This window comes from Bipolaris victoriae, assembly GCF_000527765.1.
Source record: "Bipolaris victoriae FI3 unplaced genomic scaffold scaffold_122, whole genome shotgun sequence".
NCBI lineage: Eukaryota > Fungi > Ascomycota > Dothideomycetes > Pleosporales > Pleosporaceae > Bipolaris > Bipolaris victoriae.
Genome location: NW_014575270.1, coordinates 34,911 through 53,433, shown reverse-complemented (window position 1 = coordinate 53,433; position 18,523 = coordinate 34,911). Strand labels below are relative to the sequence as shown.

The 18,523-nt window shown below is 52.0% G+C and overlaps 6 protein-coding genes across 6 annotated transcripts; 4 read left to right on the top strand and 2 right to left on the bottom strand.

The window, feature by feature from the left end:
- Positions 1-828: 828 nt before the first annotated feature.
- COCVIDRAFT_111549 (hypothetical protein) lies at positions 829-4,769 on the bottom strand (the record flags this gene model as incomplete). Its single annotated transcript, XM_014696463.1, has 3 exons — positions 829-896; positions 962-3,590; positions 3,672-4,769. The coding sequence occupies 3 exons, from the start codon at positions 4,767-4,769 to the stop codon at positions 829-831; spliced, it is 3,795 nt and encodes a 1,264-aa protein (XP_014551949.1).
- Positions 4,770-5,491: 722 nt separating this feature from the next.
- COCVIDRAFT_41816 (hypothetical protein) lies at positions 5,492-7,399 on the top strand (the record flags this gene model as incomplete). The annotated part of the gene is made up of 3 exons (XM_014696462.1): positions 5,492-5,645; positions 5,697-6,265; positions 6,317-7,399. The coding sequence occupies 3 exons, from the start codon at positions 5,492-5,494 to the stop codon at positions 7,397-7,399; spliced, it is 1,806 nt and encodes a 601-aa protein (XP_014551948.1).
- Positions 7,400-7,574: 175 nt separating this feature from the next.
- On the bottom strand, positions 7,575-7,967 carry COCVIDRAFT_111535 (hypothetical protein; the record flags this gene model as incomplete). The annotated part of the gene is made up of 2 exons (XM_014696461.1): positions 7,575-7,652; positions 7,707-7,967. The coding sequence occupies 2 exons, from the start codon at positions 7,965-7,967 to the stop codon at positions 7,575-7,577; spliced, it is 339 nt and encodes a 112-aa protein (XP_014551947.1).
- Positions 7,968-8,220: 253 nt separating this feature from the next.
- COCVIDRAFT_111579 (hypothetical protein) lies at positions 8,221-10,867 on the top strand (the record flags this gene model as incomplete). Its single annotated transcript, XM_014696460.1, has 3 exons — positions 8,221-8,359; positions 8,428-8,534; positions 8,594-10,867. The coding sequence occupies 3 exons, from the start codon at positions 8,221-8,223 to the stop codon at positions 10,865-10,867; spliced, it is 2,520 nt and encodes an 839-aa protein (XP_014551946.1).
- A 721-nt stretch (positions 10,868-11,588) lies between these two features.
- Positions 11,589-13,837, top strand: COCVIDRAFT_41813 (glycoside hydrolase family 78 protein; the record flags this gene model as incomplete). Its single annotated transcript, XM_014696459.1, has 4 exons — positions 11,589-12,174; positions 12,224-12,448; positions 12,511-12,710; positions 12,773-13,837. 4 exons carry the CDS (start codon positions 11,589-11,591, stop codon positions 13,835-13,837), a joined length of 2,076 nt encoding a protein of 691 aa, XP_014551945.1.
- A 1,468-nt stretch (positions 13,838-15,305) lies between these two features.
- On the top strand, positions 15,306-17,749 carry COCVIDRAFT_41812 (hypothetical protein; the record flags this gene model as incomplete). The annotated part of the gene is made up of 3 exons (XM_014696458.1): positions 15,306-15,416; positions 15,471-16,646; positions 16,700-17,749. 3 exons carry the CDS (start codon positions 15,306-15,308, stop codon positions 17,747-17,749), a joined length of 2,337 nt encoding a protein of 778 aa, XP_014551944.1.
- Between the last annotated feature and the right edge of the window lie 774 nt (positions 17,750-18,523).

The following is an 18,523-nucleotide window of genomic DNA, read 5'->3' as shown; positions in this document are numbered from 1 at the left end:
GGATCTTGCAACGGAATAATGCTTGTAAGAGCTTCGGTTCAGCGGGGGAGAAGGCTTAAGCGGAGAGTCGTATTGCTTGATTGAAACACGCTCACACAATAATAGCGAGTGACGGCTGGGTATTTCTTGGTGATCTTGGGAGAGGGTAGGGGTGGTTCGAAGACGTGCGGGAGAGGATGGGTTTGAGCGCGGTTTCACATTGCTTGGCGGGGGCGAGATGCCTCGACGCGCGCGCCTGAGTTGGCAAAGATGTGCCTCACCGTCGTACAGCACCAACGCTAGATGTGTCCCTTCTACGTCGTTTAGATTATTATTCCTGACGCATAAGGGCGTTCGAGACAGGGATAAAATCCTGACGCGTGATAACGTGGACGCGTTGTTACCTTTCCGGGGTCCTGCATCTGGACCGAGTACGTCTGTCCATACTTAGTAGCAGTACGTATCGCCATTGGCTACCTAGACCAACTTTGTCCATCATCAGGCACAACCACCCACACTCAATATGTCTACTAGAAGATAATCTACGTCTCTGAGGCTTCAGGAAGCGTACTGTTTCACTGCAGTCCTTGTTACAGTAGTGCATCTACAACACACCTGCCTCATCTTCGCAGCTCCGTGACTACACTAACCCGACTCGAAAGGTATGAGCCTAGTGATCTTGCAGCAGCTCCACAGGTGGATGCAGAGGCCTAGTGTTGATCAGTGAGTACCGTTCACAGGAGTGAGTGGGGCATGGCCAGGGATCGAGAATACACGAGGGTTTGAGGCTTCATGAAGAGCTGGAGTTTACAGATGTGAAAAGGTTTTGTCGCTCCCTCGTCACCAGTTTTAATTGGACATCTCCCCCCACTCCCTCCACCACTCATACAGCGCAATACCGCCCGCCGTCTGCACGTCTGCGAAAATGATGTTAGATTGTGGTCCACAACTGCACACACAGGTTTGGAGAATTAGAACTTACTAAGACTTCTTGTCACGCCCACAGTCTTTATTTCCACGTTGCGATCGATAACTGCAAGCACCTCGGCCGAGATACCTTCTTTCTCACTCCCGAGTACCAGGCAGCACTTCTTGGGCAGCGTTCCAACGTCTTGACGACGGACAACTTCAATAGTGTCACCATCACTACCCAAGTATGCGCCATCGACGCCTTCGTAACCCAATATACCGCTGCGGTCTGTTTGTTCGATACCCACGACCTCGTATCCTTGGCTCTTTGCTTCCAGCAAGAATGCAGGAACATCCAATTCTTTGAGTTCCTTGATGGCAAGGTGCTTCTCTGATCTTACGCTTGTAGCCTTGAAGTCTTTGTGTGCAACCTTCTTGAGATCATCGATGTACAGAGCCTCTAGCCCAAAAGACTCGGATATACGCGAAAGACCTCCGAGGTTGGTGGGATTGTCAATCAGGGATGCGACAAGCATAACTGATGCAGGACGCCGGTTTTGTATGCTTGGTGGACCGGATGCTGGATGGAGGTTGTCTAGGTCGATACCAGCCTTGGTTTGTAGTGTGATCTGGCCGCTCGGATCTTCATTAGATACAGCTGAAGGAGCTGCGGTCGCTGGCTCATCGCTAGTATTCTGCTTTCCTGGCGCAGTGCCCAACTGTATGATTGCAGGGGGACAGGCGACACGTATCGCTTTGTCGTCCGACTCAAGCTCTTGGAAATCTTCATATGTAACCAACTCATCTTCTGGCGATTCAATTGAAAGGTACCGCCCCTGGAAAATACCGACCATGGTGAAGTCGGCTTCGATGTCGACCTTCAAGGTTCTTATCGTCCATGGCGAAGCACTGAACTTGTCGAGACGTCGGATAAAGTTATCCATAGCCAAGAGCGCAGGATTCTCGATGATTGTCTTCCACCCCTTTTTCTTTGCGAGATCAAAGACTAGCGGAAATGCAAAGTTCGCCTCGTGGCGTATCTGAACTTTCGGACTTGCCGAGTATGCATTGAGCTGCATCATAAGCTGGCCGGTAAACACCTCGGACTCATAGGATGCAACTAGAAGACCAAGTTTGATCAAGCTGGCAATGTGCATAGGACTGTACTCGTCCAAGTTCTGCAGCTGCTGGATAATTCTTGAAGACTTTCCTGGGAACTGACGATAGATGCGAGCTATTGTCCATTCGAGCAAATAACGATAACGTGGCCATGACTCCAGTGTCAGAGCATGTGTGAGTCCATCGAGATACGCATCAGCATCCGAATTACTGATACAACGATGGCTCAATAAAAGGATTGCCTGTAGCTGTAGAGTCTTTTTCCAGGGACTCTTAACGGCGACTGGTGGCTGTTGACCTTTCCAGGGTTGGAGCAAGCGATTTAGAATGCTCTTGGCAACACCTAACTGTCCTTCAGGGAATCGCCGTAGAATATCCAAGACAGCTGTGTATGCATGCCATTCTCGTAGTCCATAATATGAGGTATATGTTCGATGTGGCAGATATCGTTGCAGTCTTTCAGCAGCCACGACCTCGAACAAAAACTCTGGCTTGATGGATGCAGGATCGTTTACAAAGTCTAAGATGTAATCTTCAAAGGGAAGAATACCTGTGACGGAAGGATTTGCAAAAGCAGCTTTGCGTAGTGATTTTGCAAGTCCTGCGAGTACGTAGGACCTACCCTTGGATAACCTTGTGAGATGTGACATGGCTTTGGACAAAAGGTTTGTGAGATCTGTTGCGGATTCTACATTGTTTCTTTGGTGATGCGTGATACAAATGTGTATGCACGCCGGGTGGAACATCAAGGGTGGCAAGTGAACAGCAAATGGCCGAATGAAATCGCGGATTTCGGCCTCTTCCCAAAGTGCTGCCAAGGCGGTATGAACCTCACCTGGATCGACAGAGTTGACGTCCATATGGCCGAGCAGCTTGATTAAGGTCTTGCAAGCAGGCGCAAACCTCTGGCCCTGAATGCAGCCATGCTTTGACTCACGTAAGTCCTTCAGGAAAATTTGTAGTGACAGGGGCGTAGTGTCATCCGAGGTGGAGAATGTTGTTGACTGATCCACTTGCTTTTCTAAGTTTTCACACCGAGCACGTAGAGATTCCTCAGCTGGCAGCATCTCAGGCCCTGGGTCAGGGCGGACAAGATCGCAAATTTTCCGGCAATGGATGCTATGCAAATCGCTCGCCACTTCAGGAAGACCTGGAAGCCGTGCAAGGCTCAGGATTTCTGTAATATCGGCTGACGCGAAATTCGGGTGTTCTGACAGAGAGGAGCTGCTGTATCGTGCGGTAAGACCTGATATGAGACCATTCAGTAAATACAGTATCGCCGGTTGAAATAACCGGCCGCGAGCGTTCATGATGAATCGAACTACGCCCAATACGATGGCACGCCCATGGCGGTTATCCACGCCGATTTCTTGCGTGCTATCATCGTTCGAAGGGACAAAATATGGACTGTCTTCAGTACCAGATGCGAATCGTGCGATAACAGCGGCTAAAGCCTCTCCATGGGCACAGATAGTTTGCGTTCGGGTGGCAGTAAGTGTTGAAGTGAAGAGGCTCCCATCTGTTGCCCACGGGAGGAATCCGTCAAAGAGAAAGTGTATGTGGCCATTGATATCACCACGACACTACCAGAATATAGTTATTATTTTGAAAGCCAGTTTTTGATTAAGTCACGTTGTGCATCAGCACTGTTGAAGTCTGCTTACCTGGATGACAAAGTCCATGTACCAGCGGCCAATCATCTTCCTAACACTCTCCTGGATTAACGGATCAAGAGCTGCAGTGAGCAAAGTGGTCGTCATTGCCGGAGTGATCTTTGATGGAAGAGCGTTTGCGGATCCAAGCAATTTGGTCATTGATGAGAGAGAGTCTTCCACTTGCCCAGTATAGCGATGCAGGACGATGGTCTCGAACAAGGTAGAGTAGAGATCGTACTTTTCTCGGTCCACGCCACTTGCAGTATACTGCATTGTTGGAGTATCAATGCGATCTGTTGTGGCCAGGAAAGACTGTCGAATGATGCCGAGGCAGTACTTGCGCTGGTCTGCATGGCCTTTGACGAGACCAAGTCTCAGTTTCTTCCAGTATTGTTCGTTCCTTACGCATTCGAACTTGAGGCCACTGGATGCGGCCAGCGAGATCCATTGAAACCAAGTTCTGTAAATATTGCTTGATCTAGCAGCAAAACGCTTCGCATCAAGAGTGCTCAGTTTGTTCCATAATGACTCATTGACTACACGGTCGATTTCGATGGGCGAACTTCCCCTTTTGTTCTTCAACAACGAGAAAAAAGCGGATAAGACTTCGTGTGCAGTCTCGTCTAATCCATGAGTACCCGGAAAATCTGATAGAAAACTAAGAGTATCGACATCCACCATGTGGTCCTCTGCGCCTGGCACCCAGAAACAGCATTTCAGAAAATGCAGATATGTCTTTGCAGACTCGAGCTTTCCGGGATCCCCAGAAAGGTCTTGTCTTGATCGAGCAAGGGCATCATAAAGGCCAGTCTTGAGATGAGCTGCTACAAGTGATTCGCGGTTGAGACACAACTCTGCGACCTTATAAAGATGATCTGAGGATGATTCGTCGGCTAGGCGGCTTAAAACGATGTCCCACAGTTGCCCGTGCTGCACGGTGCTCGCGGGTCCGGCATCAGATCCGTTGGTGGGTAGGAGTCGAAGGCAAATGTCGAGTGCGCTGATATCAATGCCATGTGGTGCAGCTTTGAGCTTGGCAAGGCTGGCGTCAAAGGCGGCGTGCCGGGTGTGGTCATCCAATAGGCTCAGCACTGCAGCAGTGGCCATGTTGGGCAGAAAGACCCGTCAGCGGAACCGTATAATGGGGAGAGCTGACGTTTCCTGCAGTGCGGTGTAACGCTGTTGTGGGATTTCTGTTGTCGTTGCAAGTAGAGGCGCTGGGTCTGACCAGTCACATCTCTGCTGGCGAATTTTTTAGTCGCTAGGTACGGCGTCTTCGCGCCCGACAACATCCAACATGCCCGACGCTCAGAAAAGAGCGGTATCCAAATTTAGCTGCCATGGTCGGTGAGGATGCTCTACCATCCACTTTGGATTTGTTTTGTACCGGAGTCGACATTTGTTATTACTCCGTATGACGTAGAAGGGCATTTGGCTGACGGGTGAGGAGCAGGGAGTGCTCTGTTGAGCGAATTGCTAGTAGGGGACCGACGGTGCATCGACGTCCCGAACCACTTTCATGGTTCATCCATCTACTCCCGCCGTGATGATCCATGTGGCTTGTAGGGATTGTCGACCCATCATGTATGCTTCCGCTGCGCCACGGTATGTCGACAGGCGGCTGGTGGGTTGCCAAGCAGTGACGTGGTGGTCATCGCACCGGCAACGGCGTGTTGACACGCCCCAAACATTGACCCTCGAGTCATGGCAGGAGCGATCCGTGCACTAACTCAACACCAACTACTACTATGCACCTGGTGTACATTGACCGGTCGCAACAGCTCTGGCGATCTTACTGCCCCTTAATAGGAGACCAACTGGACGACAAAATGTATCCGCTACATACAACCGCCTCGGCACCTTCCATGCGTGCATCCGCCGACATCTCATATGCACACATGTCTCCACCAACACCCATCAACGCCAACGATGACCCGGGCAATGTCAAGGTCGTGGTGCGATGCAGGGCCTTCGTTCCCAGAGGTAGGGATCTCCTGCAATTTTTACATGTCGTTGCATACTGATCGGCCGCAGAAAAGGAAAAGGGCACAAAATGCCTGATCCGAATGGACCCAGCGACCCAGAAGACGACGCTCTATGCGCCCGAAGACAGCGACAGCAATGGACGCCGATTTCATGAGGACAAGGAGTTCACCTTCGATCGCTCATACTGGTCGCACGACGAGAGTGACCCGCACTATGCGCACCAGGAGGATGTATACCGCTCTTTCGGTGAGGAGTTCTTGGATCACAACTTTGCCGGCTACCATACCTGCATCTTTGCCTATGGCCAGACGGGTTCGGGAAAGAGTTACACCATGATGGGCACGCCGGAAAACCCAGGCCTGATTCCGCGAACCTGCGAGGAGCTGTTTGCCAGAATAAGGCATGAGCCGTCACCCAACACCAACTACCATGTCCAAGTATCCTACTTTGAGGTCTACAACGAGCATGTGCGTGACTTGCTCCAGCCCAGGACGAACCCGCCTGTCTACCTCAAGATTCGTGAGAGTCAGAAGGATGGCGTCTATGTACAGGGCCTGACAGAAGCCGAAGTCAAGTGCTATGCCGACGTGGCGCGCCTGATGAAGATTGGCGACATGGTACGTATCCAATTTCTGTTGTCTTACAAACCCATGCTAACACCTGCATAGAGCCGGACAGTTGCTTCTACTAAAATGAACGACACTTCATCCCGCTCCCACGCGGTCTTCACTATCCGCCTCAAGCAAATCACTCATTCTCTTCTTTCAGACGAGACCATTGAGCGTACAGCACGCATGCGTCTGGTCGACCTTGCTGGCTCAGAACGTGCAAAGTCAACAGAAGCCACAGGCGCTCGTCTGAAAGAGGGGGCCCAAATCAACAAGTCTCTCACGACACTTGGTCGTGTCATTGCTGCCCTGGCCGACCCCCGGCGACACGGTGCCAAAGGGCGACGACCACGCGAGGTGGTTCCATACCGTGACTCGGTGTTGACTTGGCTTCTCAAAGACTCTCTTGGTGGTAACAGTAAGACAGCTATGGTTGCGTGTATAGCTCCATCCGACTATGACGAGACTCTATCCACCCTACGCTATGCCGACCAAGCCAAGCGCATCCGTACCCGTGCTCTTGTCAACCAGGACTGCATGTCTGCTGCACAGCGAGATGCTCAAATTGCCGAGATGTCGGAACAAATCCGAAGTCTACAGGTGTGCGTAAATGCTGCTAGCCAGCGCAAGAGGGAAGAAGCGACCGAGCTGGATGAGTATCAGAGGCAGGTTGCACTCATGCAGCGTCTTATGGAAGAGAACCGCCAAGTTTCAGCTGCAAAGATCAAAGCACTTACTTCGGAAGTCGAAGAGCTCCGTCCGCTCAATACGGCTCTCCGTGCAGAGATTGACACATTGCGCCGCCATCTCGCTCTTGCCCTTGGAGAGCTCAAGAACCCTATCGTCCTGCCGCCACCGCGTGAGCTCGGTACGCCAGACTTTGAGAACGGAGAGTGGCTGGGCGAAGGAGATGAGGTAGACCGGTCTATGGGAGCTGGTGGTGACGCAGAGGCCAGTGGTGATGATGACTCTGATTCAGGCTACGATGAAGGTGACCAGCACGATGAGTTGGCACAGGAGCTGCAGAACGAGGCAGAATCATTCCTCCAAGATCTCGGCCTGTTCCGCAAGAAGGTTGGTAGCGATGTGGAACGATTTGGAATGCACGAGAAACTTGCCGGTATGATGGAGAATGGACTATAAAGGAATGCGGCCAGGGAATTTGCTATCTTGATGGAGTTGAACAAGGATACAGGATGAACTTTGATTATGGATGCATGAGCGACGGCGTTATTCTTTTGATACGGGCGACACAGATCCCAACGTAGATAGTAGTATATAGTTGTGCCACGATGAATGAAATACGTCTCACACGCCCTTACCATACCTCATCTTCTTCGTCAACGCAGGCATGCTTCTTGGCTTGGTGTTCTTGTTCCTCGCTTCTTTCAGGACTCTTCACGTTTGTATCAGCACAAGCGCTCTCCCCTGCATTTCTATCATGACATACCTTCTCAGGGGTAGCTTCCTGCACAGCTTCTCGCTTACGAGGGCGACCAGCACGAGGAGCGTCTTCAAGGTACTCAGGGAGAATCTTAATCATAGGGGCATTTGGATCAAAGCCTCGTTGACAGGCTCTTCTATAGATTGCGTCAATCGTACGTTGTGGAACGCCTGTGATTTCGCTGATTTGGGCGGTTGATTTGCCTCCAAAAGGTGACTTCAAGGTAACAATTGCGGCACGGGTAGGGAGATTTGTGTTTGGAGCCATGGGATATTTGAAGTGAAAACCACGATATTTCAAGCATTTACACTTCTCCAGATTCAAAGATGTTTGTATTTCTGCGAAGTAAGACGGACCGAATAATCCGCTGAATGCCACCTCCGTACGTCGTGCATATGTGATGTGACAGGCCTCGGCGAGTGCTTCGAGCTATGACCGCAACTCCAAGCAAGCTCCAACCAGGCGCGCATCGGGCTTCCGACCACTTCGCGCCGTGGTAGCCCGACGTCCGCGACCAAACATGTCCAAGCCAACAGCCAACTGGGAAAAGGTCGGCGACAAATTCTACAGAAAAGTCCAGCTCTACCAGGCCGTCTTCGACCAGGATCTCGAGCTCGAGAACTACCATGTGGTGGGGGCGCCGTATAGCGGTGCTGTAGGTAGGTATGTCCCGCTTGCCTGCAATTGACTGCGCATACCTGCACTGGGGCTGGGCTGACTGCATCAGCCATCTACCGCGATGAAGACAAACTACAGACATATCGCGGGCCAGGACCGTCCAAGTCGAGCATCGACATCTACAGCTGCGCGGGCAAGCTGATCCGAAGCATCAACGTGCGTCACCCCAGTATCAACTGCGAACCATTACGATGGGCAATGCTGACAGCCTCTAGTGGGACAAGGGACCCATCCGGGGCTTGGGCTGGTCTGAGGACGAAAAGCTGCTTGTCGTCACATCAGACGGCACCGTGCGATGCTACTACGGCCTGCAGGGCGACTTCGTGCCCTTCACACTGGGCCATGATTCAGACCAACTGGGCGTCGTGTCGTGCAAGTTTTATAGTACAGGCTTCGTCGCGCTGCTCGGGAACAACCATCTCATCTCGGTCACCTCGTACACCGAACCGCGCCCTAAACTCCTTGCCATTCCTCCGACCGACCCCATTATATCCTGGAGCATAGTCCCACCTGCATACTCGCTCTCGCGCTCAGTCGAAGTCATCCTTGCCATCGGAACAACACTTTACGTTGTGGACGCGACTGAAGCTGAAGACAGGAACTTTGATGCTGGGCCCTTCAGACACATTAGCGTCAGTCCGCGCGCGGAGTTCCTCGCCTTTTATACAGAAGATGGCAAGGTGTGGGTTGTCAGCGGTGATTGGAGCGAGAAGCTCAGCGAATACGACAGCAAGATCAAGACAGTCCCTAAGGACATGGAATGGTGCGGCTCAAACGCCGTTGCGCTGGCGTGGGAAGATGAAGTACATCTGATTGGCCCCAGGAGCGCCGCGACAAAGTTCTACTATGATACCTGGGTGCACCTGCTACCAGACATTGATGGCATCCGCCTTCTCACAAACGATGTATGCGAGTTTATCCAAAAAGTGCCAGATGAAGCGGTCGACGTCTTCAGGCTTGGCTCCGACTCGCCTGCTGCAAACTTGCTAGAAGCATCGTCTCTTCTCGAGCAAAAGAGCCCGAAAGCAGACGATCTCATCCAACTTATACGCCCTAGCTTAGGTGAGGCTGTTGATACCTGTATCAAAGCTGCTGCGCATGAGTACAATATTCATTGGCAGAAGTCGCTGTTGAAAGCTGCCTCATACGGAAAGTCGGTATTGGACTTGTACTCGTCTGATGACTTTGTCGATACCTGCGATACACTACGAGTTCTCAACGCTGTGCGTTTTTACGAGGTTGGACTGCCGCTCAGTTACGATCAGTACCGTCGCATGACACCCGAGAAGCTCATTGAACGTCTCACGAATCGCAGTGAATACCTCTTGGCACTGCGAATCGCCGAGTACCTGCATTTGCCAGCCAATCAGATTCATGGTCATTGGGCGCAGCAAAAGGTTCGTGTTTCTACAGACCCGGAAGAAGAAATATGCAGCTTGATTGTCAAGAAGCTTCATGGGAAGCCAGGCGTGTCTTTTGAAGACATTGCGCGGGCGGCGTATGATGAAGGTCGTGTTCGCCTTGCAACGGACCTACTAAACTATGAACCTCGAGCAGGAAAGCAAGTACCCCTGCTTCTGAACATGAAGGAAGACAACATTGCACTTGACAAGGCTATCGAATCCGGCGACACTGACCTGATCTACCATGTTCTACTGCACCTCCGTAAGAAGCTGCCGCTTGCGTCCTTTTTCCGAGTCATTAATAGTCGACCGGTCGCCACAGCTCTTGTCGAGTCGTCAGCTTGGGACCAGGACCGTGATCTATTGAAGGATCTGTATTACCAAGACGACAGACGACTCGATGGATCGAATCTTTTGTTATCTGAGGCCCTCTCCCAAGACAACCAGGCTGCTGCACAAGACAAGTTGAAGTTGGCATCGAAATACCTCCAAGACTCTCGCGAGAGTACAGCCATCTTCCAACGCCAGTCTATCGATGATGCAGCCAAGCTTCTTCGTCTCCAAACACAATTTGAGAATGACCTCAATGGACCCAGGGACGCCAGCCCCGCTAGCACATTACCTGGCCAGACCTACGTTGGGCTCTCGGCGAACGAAACAATCTTCCAACTTATTCGCCAGGGTCATACCAAACGCGCTCAAAAGGTGCAGTCAGAGTTCAAGATCAACGACAAGACATACACGTACATCCGGCTCCGGGCCTTAGTCGCAGCACGCCACTGGATCGAGCTCGAAGAGTTCGCCAAGCAAAAGAAGAGTCCTATTGGCTGGGAACCCTTTTTCAACGAGATCCTCGGCGCAGGCAACACTCGAGTCGCATCGGTATTTATTCCAAAGTGCACATCCCTGTCCGTACCTGAGCGCGTAGAAATGTGGACCAAATGTGGCCTGCTAGTCAAAGCAGGAGAGGAAGCATTCAAAGTCAAAGACCGGGAGTTGCTTGAAGAGATTCGAGCCAAGGCGGGTGGAAGTGCAGCTATCGAAGTGGAGAGGTTACTTGGTATGTTACCCCCGAGCAAGAAATAAGAAATAGGGAACATTACGTTACAGAGCAAATGGAACGGGGTACGCTGTATGTAGTACTAATGCACAATTATTCGCTACGAACGTGGATTTCGTGGGGCCCCTTCCGGCCCACTCTCTCGCCTTGCCTTTTTTATTGTGCCCTTTGATGATGCTAGTAGCATAGCGTCTCCGATGTAACTATCTACTACGCCCAAGGGAAAATACGACTCATCCCCCTTGCACCTGACTAAACAAAACCCAACGGGTTGTGGAGGCTCCAACAACCACATCCACCCCCATCGCTTACCGTCATAAGTAGCTTGGATCAGGAAGCGATCAGCAAATCTACCATCATACCCCGCGTTTTTTCCCAGGATCCCGCCCCATTTATTCTTGCTTTAGCCCCGGGATATAACCCAGGTTTTGCAGCGCTCGACGTGACCCACCAAATCTCGGTGTTGTATCGGGGCGAAGCTACTACGAAACTGACGCGCAGGCTACTTCTGTGTCCGGCACCTTGCGAGATCTTCTTTTCTTTTCTGTTTGGATTGAAAGGTGGAGATTGCGGGTGATTCGCTTGACGATGCCATGGCGGAAGGTTGCGGGGGGGGGGGGCGCAAGTAGCTGGGGGTGAAAGTGCGGAGGTATATAAGTGACTTTTGTGCCATGCCCATTTACTTACTAGACTACTATCTTGTTGCGCGAGAGTTTTTTTTCTTTTCTTTCGAAAACGCGGGTTACGATGACGTTGTCTACACTGGCGCTCGTAGCCGTAGCAGCAGCAGCAGCAGCGACGACGACGGTGGCATCCGCCACATCGCTTCCATACTCTGAATACATTCTCGCACCCAAATCACGAACTGTACTCCCCGTCTCTATACACAGCAGCAACGGCTCCGTGTCGAACCCGGAAGCTTTGCTCCAAGGAGCAAGCAATGGCAGCGCAGTATTCACCGGTAACGCATCCACAGCGTACGACTTTGGCATCAACATCGCGGGCATCGTGAGTGTGAGCGTGGGCGGTAGTGTGGATTCGACCGGGGACTACATCGGCGTTACATTTTCTGAGAGTTCGCTGTGGATTAGCAATCGGAGTAGCGATGCTACGGCTGATGCGGGCAAGGATGAGACGCTTTGGTTTCGCGTCAATGCCACGGGAAAGTATACGGCGCCGAGGGATAAGATGCGCGGTGGCTTTAGGTATATGACGTTGGTGCATAATGGGACGGGTAGTCTGGAGGTTACGGGCGCGGAGGTGCATTATACGGCTATGCCGCATTGGGCTGATGATGCGATTGGGAATTATACGGGGTACTTTCATTGTGATGGTAAGGAGAGATTTTTTTTTAAAACGTAACTTTGGCTAATGGGAGGCAGATGAGCTGTTGAATAGGATTTGGTATGCGGGTGCGTATACAAATCAGTTGTGTACGGTCCCCCCGGATACGGGTAATGCTTTGGTGCACTTGGGAGAAACGGGATATTCGAGTACGGATGACCAGAGTCCGGTTAATGTTACGTGGTATAACAACTATACGATTACTCAAGGCACGAGTGCGTTGGTGGATGGAGCGAAGAGGGATAGGCTTGTTTGGGCTGGAGGTACGTTCTACTCCGATCGTGATTTATCAAAAATCGAGGAAAATGCTAACAAAACCCCAAAGACATGGCTATTGCTGTACCCGCAGTAGTCGTATCCACAAACGATGTCGTCTCGGTTGAGAACGCACTCAACTCACTCTTTGCTATTCAGAACCAAACAACTGGCACGCTGCCCTATGCCGGTCGACCTTTTTTCCCTTTGGTGTCGTTCACGTACCATCTTTACACTTTGATCGGTGTAGCGGATCACTACCTATATACTGTAAGAATTTACCCCCTCTTTACCATAATATCCTCTTACGGCGGGCTGACTGTTTTCCACAGGGCGACATGTCGTACCTAAAATCTCTATGGGAGCAATACAAATTCGCACTTTCATTTTCGCTCAGCAACATTGATTCGACTGGCCTCATGAACGTGACTACGCCGCAGGACTGGCTCCGTGAGGGAATGGGCGGACACAATATCGAGGCAAACGCCATTCTCTACTACACCCTCTACCAAGCTATCTACCTTGCTGGCGCTCTCAACGACACTGCAAATGTGTCAGACTGGCGCGAGACGGCCGAGCGCATCAAGGTGGCCGCCAACGAGCTTCTCTGGGACGAGGAAGTGGGCATGTACAAGGACAACGAGACAACGACGCTAAATCCTCAGGATGGAAACGCCTGGGCTGTTGTCGCCAACCTCACTCAAAGCGCGGAACAGACTTCTTTGATAAGCAATCGTCTGGTCGAGCGATGGACAAAGTATGGTGCACCTGCGCCGGAAGCCGCAGACGCCATTTCACCATTCATCTCGGGCTTTGAGCTGCAGACACACTTCCTCGCGCGCAATGTAACGGCTGCTCTGAATCTCATGCACTTACAATGGGGTTTCATGCTCGACGACCCGCGCATGACCAATTCGACTTTTATCGAGGGTTATAGCGTTACTGGAGAGTTGCACTATGCGCCATACAATAATGACGCACGTATCAGCCACGCACATGGCTGGGCAACCGGTCCTACATCTTCGCTGACCCAGTATGTTGCCGGGGTACAGTTGTTGACAGCCGGTGGAGCGACTTGGCGCATTGCTCCTAACCTGGGTGACAGTCTTAAGTTTGCGGATGCAGGGTACAGCACGACCCTGGGGTTCTTCAGCGCAAAGACCCAAATCCTGGATGACAGCAAGGTAGTGTTGGAGTTCGAGGCGCCCGAGGGAACGACGGGTGAAGTGCACGTTCCTGTGCTGAACTGCGGTGGCCGGGTTACCTTGAGTGAAGCTCAGAGTTCAAGCGAGGACTGCGTTGTGGATATTAGCGTGAGCGCAAGTGAACAGGAAAGTGTAGTGTTGCAGGATGTGGCTGGCGGCAAGTGGAAAGCTACGTTCCAGTGTTCGGAGTAAGTTTTCCTGTAGTATAATGCCTGGTTTCAATAAATCATGTGTCAGTTGTGAGCTGTTTTTCTTGTCGTGTAGGGTATGTATACTAGCCACCCTAGGGTAATGGAAGACAACATCTCCTCTTTTCCAGGTCGCATTCCCGCACTAAATTCTCAACATATATATGTCCCGGCGAATACTCGCGATTTTTTGTCGCATTCCGCGGACAAAAGTGCACCCCAAGCCCGTGTTGTGCCTTGATTTGAAGTCTCGGATGTTGTGGTCCCCCAAGGAACCCGCCCGTATTTACTCAATATCCTCGCAGAGTGGAGAGAATCCGGTTTTCTGTTAGGCGGCTGATGGGCCGCTGACGAGATCGGGAAAACTTATGGGGCTGATCCATGTAGTGGGAGGAAGATGTAACCGTAAGCGACATGGGCGGCTCCTTTGCGGATAGTGCGCCGATAGCCGTGGTTACCTGGAGTAACATGGAGAACTAGACATGCCGTAGCAGTTTCTGTTGCGCAATGGACGGCGTTTGTGTCGACGGAGCAACGAGTGACATGGCAATTGTATCATTTGAGATATGCGGTTTAGATATGGGTCTTGGTGCCCCATTGCTTTCTTTTTCCAAGGCTGACTGACTCGCGATGCAGACTACTCTTACCAAGAAACTGGTTGTGGCGGACGACGGCTCATGTCGTCGTTGCTGTTACGGGCGTAGCGATGGGCGATCCATGTACTGATCGACTGAGCCGCAGAAGCTGCTGTATGGACTCGACGCTTATGTGTTGTTGTTATTGTTGTTGTTGTCAAAGGAAAAAAGCCTGCAGGCAGCCTACTCTTACACCTCCGGTCAGATCTGGGTCGGATCAAGGATATTACATGCACGTCGTCTTGTAATACATGACAACAACGGGCCGTAAAAGGAAAACCGGCCAGTGCCACGCAGGAGGATGGCGATGCACGATTACCGGCATGACCCTTGAGCTAGCAGCAGTTTGCCGCGCTGTCGAACCAGTACCCCGCTCTCAGCGGCCGACAGCAGGTTGGGTGTGAAACAGGCGTTCCTATAAAGAGGCGCAATGGGTAAGGCGGGAGGTTGCCCCTCGCAACCGAGGGCTGAAAATAGTCCGGGGGTAGAGGGGGCCACAAACGACTATGACCACTAGGCCGCTGGCAACTTTGATCTACAGCCCGACCTCTCAACAGTTGCATCACTGCCTTTCTGTATTCACTCTTTTATTTCTTGCCGTCTTGGAAAGGTCCCAAAGACGTGTGGTGCGCTCGCGTTGTGTTGTCCTTCCGTCGCTGTTCCCTCGTTTGCACTCTACGCACGCGACTCCGACGGCATTCTCCTATAGGAAGCGCGCGCATTTCTTCGCTTCTTCCCCACTGTGCCTACCCACAACGACAACGCATCCACGGCTCTGCTTTTAACCGAAACTTTGTATGCGCTTTGGAATATTGCGCTTGCGGGGCTGCAGACATCATGGACACGAGTTACCTAGCCCAGCAGGTCACGACAATCATTGGCCAGCTGCACGGCCTCTTCGACGAGATCGGTGTCCCCAGCCATGAGCGAGACTCGCGCGAAGCAGAGGTATGCGACAGGCGCACATGCTCATCTTTTATGCGACTGCTGACAGTCTGGTAGCTTTTCTCTGCATTGTCCGAGACGCTGCACAGCCAATTGCGCCAGGTGACCAACGAGAAACATGAAATGACCGAGGAGGCCCATCGCCTCCTCAAGACGATCCGCCAAATGGAAGCCTCGCTGGACGACAGCAGGCCGAATCCGAATTACGACGACCATGATGATGATGACGCCATTACTTTCCCCTTAACGCGCTGTTTGCAATCCCTAAAGGAGAGATACAACTCAGTCAGCAGACGACACCAAGAGCGATTCGAGCAAGTGCGAAAACTGGCTGAAGCACTCGAGTCGTACGCATCCCACCTTGAGTCGTCGTTTGTACAGATCAAGCTCCCGCCTACTGCGCCGAATGCGACCGTTTCACCCTCGTTTGACATCTCACCGGCTTATGTAACCAAACTCGACAACGAGTTCACGCGCGTATACGAAGAGTACACACGGCGGATAAACACAGTCCAGGTAGTCTGCCAAGAGATTATTCAGCTCTGGGCCGAGCTGGGGACCCCCCAGGCACAAACCGATGGCGCCATTGTCAAGTACTATCGCGACTCCCCCGAACAACTTGGTCTTCATAAGGACGATCTCGACGAGTTACACGCCAAAAAGGAACGCCTAATCGAGGAAAAGCGCGGGCGCGAACGACGACTCGGACAGCTGCGTGTAACGATTGAGGATCTCTGGGATCGCCTAGGAGTCGAGGAGCGGGAGCGTAAACAATTTCTTACCAGCAACCGCGGATGCGGTCTCCGCACCATCAACGAATACGAGGATGAGCTGGCCAGATTGAACGAACTCAAGCGTCAGAACCTACACCTGTTCGTCGAAGAGGCCCGATGCAAGCTTCAGGACCTGTGGGATGCCCTCTACTTTTCCGAGGAGGAAATGTTGGATTTTACGCCCGCCTTCTCGGATGTCTGTAGCGATGCACTGCTGGCCGCACACGAAACCGAAATCGCCCGACTCGAAGCCCTAAAGGAACAGCGACTCCCCATCCTGCAAAAGATTGATCGTCACCGTGAACTAATCAAAGAGCGTGATGAGCTTCAGCAATCGAGTCAAGACGCAACACGTCTCATGGCCCGCGGCAACAAGGGCGAGAGGCGTGACCCAGGCAAGCTTCTGCGTGAAGAGAAGATGCGGAAGCGCATCGCAAAGGAGTTGCCCAAGGTTGAATCTGTAAGTACACGACACCTGCAAGGCAAATGCCCAAACTAACGCAATCATGACAGGATCTGAAGAACATCCTAGAAAACTGGGAAGACGAATATGGACGCCCATTCCTGGTGCACGGAAACCGATACCTTGATGAGCTATATGCCTCTGCGGCGAAAGCAGCCGCAGCTCCGCCCCGTGCAAAGACGCCTTCAAACAGTAGCATGCCGAGCAAGTCAGGAACAGTGTCGAGGAACGCTGCCCTTAGCCGTGCTGGAACCATTCGCGGTGGAGCACCGCCAACTCGTTCGAAGACTCCTGTGTCTAATTACGGGGCAAGTGTGTCCAGACATACCATGTCCAGTTCTGTTTCCTCGGGTTTTGGTACTTCCGTGTCAACGATATCATCGTCGTCCTCGATAGCGCCGGCGCAGAAGAGTCCGTCCAAGATACCATCACGCTCGCAAATAGGTGGCACACAAACCGGTAGGAACTCACCTGGCCATCGAGTAACAGCTTCAAGAGAAGAGTCTGCAACCATGCGAAGAAAGGCACCTCCCATGGCACCTCCCCCACGAATGAAAGACCTCTTCATACCTCCGGAGCCGACGCCTGTGGAGACTCCGATGAATCGGTTTGCTTTCAACCGCGGAGAACGCAGCGAGAGTATTGTGCGTAACGTGGCACCCGAGGACCCCTATGATGACCGATCGTATGTGAGACACAGCCAGACAATGAGCGGGGGCTATACTCCAACCTACACTCCCACGTACCCTCCACCATCACTGTCGTCGGGAAGTAGCCGACAAATCTCACAGACATCGTCGACAGGGACAGCTGGCACGGGGGTGACGATGCAATCTGGGTCTGAAAACTGGGAGACATTTAGTGAACAGTCGGATGATGCTCCTGAGGAAGAGATCGACTTTCATGAGTACCGGCGGCAGATGAAGCGCTACACACCCGAAGGTGGTCACGCATCTACGCCGCGGGCAATTCAAGGCAAGAAGGTCCGAGGGATACGCAACGTCGGAGGACGAGAGTCGCCGAGTGAGCACGACAGCAGCATGGTGCGTGTGGTTGAAGGGTCCGAAGCGGGGTGGACCGACGACGGCGACGGGTACTAAGGAGAGCGATGCTTGTTTGCACCTCCACTTGGGCGCTTGTACGAGGCCATGCCGAAGATGACTGCATGCTTTCCGGCAAAAGACGATTCACCACGCTACGGCTGCTCAATGTCTTGTCCGTTTTTTTTTTCACTTCTGGTTGTGCTTCTTGTCCGTTTGGGCTGTTAAGCTAAGGTTAGTGCATGCACTCCTTCCCAGGAAGCGGCTTGAGAAGGGTGAAAATTTTCACCTGAGACTCATGGCCTCGTTTTGAACGACAGAGCGAGTGGTTGGGAGATTCGCCACGTACAGGGCGAGCAGGAGCGAGCAGGGGCAAGCAAACGGGCTGCACGTCAGATTGCTAGCCAAGTGTTCCTTCTGTTTGATGCACTGGTGCCCTATGTTTTTTTTTCGCGCTTGAGGAGCGGAGGCGGGGCCCCCTTGACTTCTTCATTTGTTCAAATTATTGTGGTCTTTTTTTGGGTGAGCGGCTGAACCGCGGCGCAAAGGGAGTTGATGGGAGGATTTCTGAGCGCGATTGGCGCAGTTTCCCGCTTTCTTGTATGCTTTTAATTGCTATCATATCCAGTTCTTGTATGTAAGCGTGGGGCAGAGGGGCATTTGCATGCATCCAAGCTTGCTGCCCAGAGTGGAAGGAAGGAAGGGGTGTGTGTGTGTGTGTGTGTGCGTGGGAGAAGACAAAAGGAGACATGTACTGCTACGATTGATCAGAATCAAAAACATTGCAAACCGAGTAGACGGAAGAAAAGAATTGGAGTGACAAGTGACATTGGA